The sequence below is a fragment of the Pseudopipra pipra genome, chromosome 2 (assembly GCF_036250125.1).
Source record: "Pseudopipra pipra isolate bDixPip1 chromosome 2, bDixPip1.hap1, whole genome shotgun sequence".
NCBI classification, from domain to species: Eukaryota; Metazoa; Chordata; class Aves; order Passeriformes; family Pipridae; genus Pseudopipra; species Pseudopipra pipra.
In genome coordinates, this window is record NC_087550.1 from 29,155,627 (window position 1) to 29,161,033 (window position 5,407).

Below are 5,407 nucleotides of genomic sequence, written 5' to 3' on the forward strand. Positions count from 1 at the left end.
GATTTCAGAAAAACTTGCTACTTGTGTTCCCAGTATTCTTTTTCATATACACTACATTTGTAAACATCAGCATTATCCTGAAATTCTTCTGTGGCAAAAATGAGTCTCTGTAGAACATTCCAAAGATGAATAAAAAGCAGGCCTTGGTGCTTTGGCAGGTATTTTCTTAGAGATTAGGAGCAAGAAATTAGGAAAGGTAAGCATTCCCACATTTGAAGTATATAACTTGGGAAGGGGTGGACGACACAAAATAGTTTTCGTCATACTCCCTTTGGAAATTACTTGTGAGGAATTTTATTTAGGAAATCACTGTTTTCTATATGGCAAAACACACAGACACTATTCAAGGAAAGGGACAAACTTAACAGAGTTAACCAGTGGTTTGTTGGCTTTCCCCCATCTCCCCAAATAAATGCATTGTATCTTTCTGTCCACTACCTACAAAATTCAGCTTCTGGTGAAAACATGCGTTTCTAAGAAAGACATCATCAGCATAGAGGAATTTCAAAGGGGTTTGAGACTTCTTCTCAACAGGTGCTGAGTTTAAGAATGAGGCAGACAAACAACTAGGCATCTGCCAAAGCCAAACTGTATTTTTAAATTGAAGGCTGCCCTCTGGAATGACTTAAAATAGCTCTCTGTCTTAAGAGAGGTTTATGATTAACAGATATATTATTTGTACTTTCTACTAGGGCCTGTTAATGCCCACGTTTGGATCTTCAAATTTTCCACTGTGTACTTTTTGTCTGGAGAAAACCTTGGACTAGAGATAAGGCCATATCCAAAAATGTATTTCTAGCAGCTCCTGCTTCCAGTCAGCCTGTCTGGGCTTGAGGCTGAATCAAGACCATGAAGTGCCTGCTGTTTCTCGCCTTTGTTGGGGCGGCTGGTGAGTATATTTTTTACTTCTATTTCTGTAATGTAAAAGGAAGCTGATTTCTGAGCAAAATGGCAAGGTAGCCTGTTGTGGGAAAGCCACACCTCGTTTCAACTTGCAGAAGTTTCAAGGCAGAGTCCTGCAACTTCTGTCTTCTGTTCGCAATTGCTTGTGTCAAAACATGAGGAATGAACACCTTCATAGGAGTTCCTGACCCAGCAACACAGGAATGTGTCCATAGCTCAAGGAAAAGACTCCCTCTCTCTTAAGAAACACACAGATAACAGTTCTGGCCCAGGAAGCCCTAAAGCAGCTGTAAAATTTTAGACTCTAGGTGGGCGCTTGCTCCAAGGAAATGGCGCCGCGGACTTGTTTTGTACTTTTGTGTTCAGTCCACTCTTGACCATTTCTGCAGACAGGATCCTGGGGAAGACACACCTTTCCTCCGATCCATCAAGCAAATTTCTATGTTCTTCTGTTCACTCAGGGAGTAGCTGGACATGCTTTAGTTGTGGACTTGGGAGACACCAGACTAAGCCTGATCACCTTATTGGAGGGTGCCACAAGTGAATGTCCATTGCACTTGCTCACCACTGCTACCCTGAGTTTTATAGAAGCGCAACCTCCAAGTGGGGTGCACAAGGTACCTTAGGCCAGGTGTTGACATGTGGCACTTCTTATCTCCCAGTTGCCTTCCCCACCATCGCTGAGGATGATGACGACAAGATCGTGGGAGGCTACACCTGTGCAGAGAACTCTGTTCCCTATCAGGTGTCCCTGAATTCCGGATATCACTTCTGTGGAGGTTCCCTCATCAGCAGCCAGTGGGTCCTGTCAGCTGCTCACTGCTACAAATAGTGAGTGGAAAAATTTACGTTCTTCTCCAGCTGACTTCTGTCTTCCAGCTCACTTCTAGCAGGAATTCAGAGTTATGAGATACAAATAGGGAAGTGGCTCTGTTCTGACCTGAGACAGCCAAGGGATGGGTGGCTCATTCAGGAAGGTGGGCTGAGGCACCCAAAAGGGTTTTTTCCTTCTGCAAATGTTTCTGTCAACGCAGAGCACTTTCTGAAATGACAATGGAATAATCGAGAAACAAGTTATGGGCTATGATTTCTTGTCCATTCCATGAATCCAGCTAAAGCAGGGTCACTGCAGAACAGGAAGAGGAATGAGGTCCGGTTGATGGCGGTTTGCCTTTTTCCAGAATGTTTCTATAAATCACTGCAATATATTCCACTGCCATCTCTACATAACCCTACAGAAATCCACCACCCCTACTGGGAGTGGGTAAAGATCTCAGTGTGGATTCCCTCGGCTTATGCAGGACAAGAAAGAGAACCCACCCAAAAGAGCTACTGGGGCAGCGATGTTGAAGCAAGGGCATCAAGTGACAGAGAGGTTTCTCTTAAGTTGTACAAGGGTAGCAGAAAAGTACATGCCGTGCCTTCTCTTTTTTGCAGTCGCATCCAAGTGCAGCTTGGGAAAACTAACCTGGCCCTGACAGAATCAACACAGCAGTTTGTTAACTCGGCTAAAGTCATCCGCCACTCTGGCTACAGTGCCTATACCCTGAACAATGACATCATGCTCATCAAGCTTGCCACCCCAGCCCAGCTCAGCAAGGCTATCCAAACGGTTCCTCTGCCCACCAGCTGTGTGGCCGCCGGCACCACTTGCCTGATCTCCGGCTGGGGCAACACACTCAGCAGTGGCAGTGAGTACTCTGTGGGAATGTGCAGCCCCCTGGGAGCCTGCCAGACTCTCAAAGACCTCACCATTAATTCCAAACAGGGCAGGTAAAGCACAGAGAAGTGCTGTGCAACAGGGCTTTTGGAGTGATGGGTCAGGGAAGGACAGTAACTGTTTGAATGCAGTGATGCAAGCCTTTGCAAGGTCCTTCCTCTCATTCTGTGCTATGAACACGGGATCACTGAAGCCACCCATGCACTGTTTACCAGCATGTTCACAGAGCCATTAATTTTGTGGCCCGGTGCTCTCAGCTGTGCCATGCCAAGCACTAGCAACGTAACGATTGTCAACAGAGTTGTCAGTTCTCTGAGAACAAGGACAATTCCTCCTAGACACCTTCTCTCTCTTCCACTGGTGGATAGTGACTGATATCTAATCCACTGATGACATCTAAACCTGCACCAGAGGAGAGGATTGTCGTCCTGAGACTTAGCCGGCTTCCAGCATATGTGCCACAGGAGTGGCTCCACACTTGCCAGCTGATGATTTTCTAGGTACCAGAGAAATTAAGGTGGCTGCAGTGTAGAATGGTGGGCCCATGGGTAGAGTCTGTTCCATCTAAACAGAAGGAATCCATGCTGGGGTTACTGTTCAGATGAAGAGGGACAACTGCTGGAATAGGATGTCCAGTGACTACTTGCCTGTTAAAAAAGAACTTCTCTGGGCCATGAAAGGAACTCAGCAATGTCATCAACCATCTCTCCTTGTTTTCTTGTAGGTAACTATCCAGATGAGCTGCAGTGCCTGCAGGCTCCGGTGCTGTCTGCCACTGACTGCCAGAACGCCTACCCTGGTCAGATTACAAGCAACATGATGTGTGTAGGATTCCTGGAGGGAGGAAAAGATTCCTGCCAGGTAAATCCTCTGCCTCTCCTGTCCCATTTGCTTCTCTCCTGCCTTTTCCCAGACAAAGAGGCCTTCATGTCACACAATCAGCTCTACTCCCTGCCCTGGCACATCTGAATTTTTGAATGACAGCAGAGGTTTAGGGCACACATATCCTAAGCATCTGACAAGGACGACATCCAGCAAAACCAGGCAGCTTCTTCATCCTTAGCTGTGGTGCCCTTGGAGCTCAAGTCAGGCATGCTAGCATCAGGGGGAGAGTGCTCATCAGAAATGTAGAACTACCTTCTACCTTTGCAGAATTTCTGTCTAGAGTAAGCCTGACAGAGGTTCCTTAAATGTCAGGGATTTCACGGATCTCTGGCTCATTGCTCAGGCTGATGCCATTGGCTGACTATCCATATCCTTTGTGTGCACAGGGAGATTCCGGCGGTCCCGTGGTCTGCAATGGAGAGCTCCAGGGCATTGTTTCCTGGGGCATTGGATGTGCCCAGAAAGGCTACCCTGGAGTTTACACCAAGGTTTGCAATTACGTCTCCTGGATCCAATCCACTATAGCCGCCAACTGAGACCCTCTCACTCAATGTGACCTGATTTTTCTCATCATCCTTTCCTCTCTTTTGGGTCTGGACAAACAAACACCATGAAAAATTAATAAAGACTTTCAGGCACCCCTACTTTGTGCACTGTTTCTCTGGGAACTTCCCTCGGCTGCAATAAGGAGGACAGAGGCAGTGAACGTCACTCTGGGCAAAGTAGTTAATAGTTGTAGTGCCTCTCAAGTGGTAGCATCTTGGAACACTTTGCAGACACATCTTTAAGCTTAGTCAGTTACTTGTAGGCATTTCTGGAGCAGAACATCTTTTCTGTCCTTTTGAAAAAGAAAAGGAAGAGCCCATAGTCCCACAGCTCTTGAAGTCATTCTGAAATTCATCCTCCAACTCTGCCTTTTTCCTTCCTTCCACTGAAAACCCAACGAGCTGCAGCATGGCATCCTTTCTTTGAGCCTGCTTATACCAGGGCAGGGAGGAATGGGAGAGGGAAGAGAGTGGTGTTTTGTGAGGAGGTCAGCAGGAGGCAGGGCATTGAAGCAGAGACTTTGGATCTCCCATGTGGAAGAGCTGGTCCTTGCCAGGAGACTGATTGGGTTGTCTCATTCTGTGCTTGCAGAGCCCCAGAACGAGGCCTTGCCATCCCACATCACAAGAAGGAAAGAAGTTCAGGAGAGAGGAAGATGGGAAGTGAGGAGGGAAGGCAGGAAAGCAGCAAGAGGGAGGGAGTTAAGGTCAGGAGGGAAGGCAGAAGACATGCCAGAAAAGGAGGAAGGCAAGGAAAAAGGCAGGGGAGAAAGAAGGAAAAAAGGCAGAAATCTAGGAAAGAAGGAAAGCTAAAAGCAAGACCGGAAAGGAAGACTGCAGGAGGGCAGGAAGAAAGGCTCAGGGAGTGATGCTAGCCATGAGTTTCTGCTGCAGCCTGGGGCTCTTTCCCTACAGTCCCATGCTCTGTCCCCACACACTGTGAAGACTTGGCCTACATCACATACATCAGAGTGTTCAGGTCACAGGGTTGTGGTATGACTTGGGGACCCTGGTTCACAGCAACGTGCGCATTCCCTGGAGACCAGTGGGACCAGGGGACAAGTCGGCCTTGTCCTTCCAGCTGGGGGGAAGGAAAAGGCTGTGTGAACTCTTCCACATTGTGCTTCCCCAGGAATTTGTGTAGTAGACTGAAAAGAAGAAGAAATGGATGAGGATGAAGGAAATAGGAGGGGAACAGGTGTGAGAAGACAGAGAAGAAAGGTTGGCAGGACAGACAGAAACACATTCAGGGAAAAGCATGAGAAGCAGTCTGTGAATGACAGAGAAATAAGGTGAGGCAGGGAATACAAGAAGAAAGGAGAGTCAAAAAGTGATTCAGAGATGGGAAGGAAGA

General features: G+C 47.3%; 1 protein-coding gene across 1 annotated transcript; it reads left to right on the top strand.

Moving 5' to 3' along the window:
* Positions 1-685: 685 nt before the first annotated feature.
* Positions 686-4,152, top strand: LOC135409348 (trypsin I-P1-like). Its single transcript, XM_064644738.1, has 5 exons — positions 686-889; positions 1,566-1,734; positions 2,341-2,594; positions 3,348-3,484; positions 3,895-4,152. Exons 1-5 carry the CDS (start codon positions 850-852, stop codon positions 4,042-4,044), a joined length of 750 nt encoding a protein of 249 aa, XP_064500808.1. The 5' UTR covers positions 686-849; the 3' UTR covers positions 4,045-4,152.
* The last annotated feature ends 1,255 nt before the right edge of the window (positions 4,153-5,407 follow it).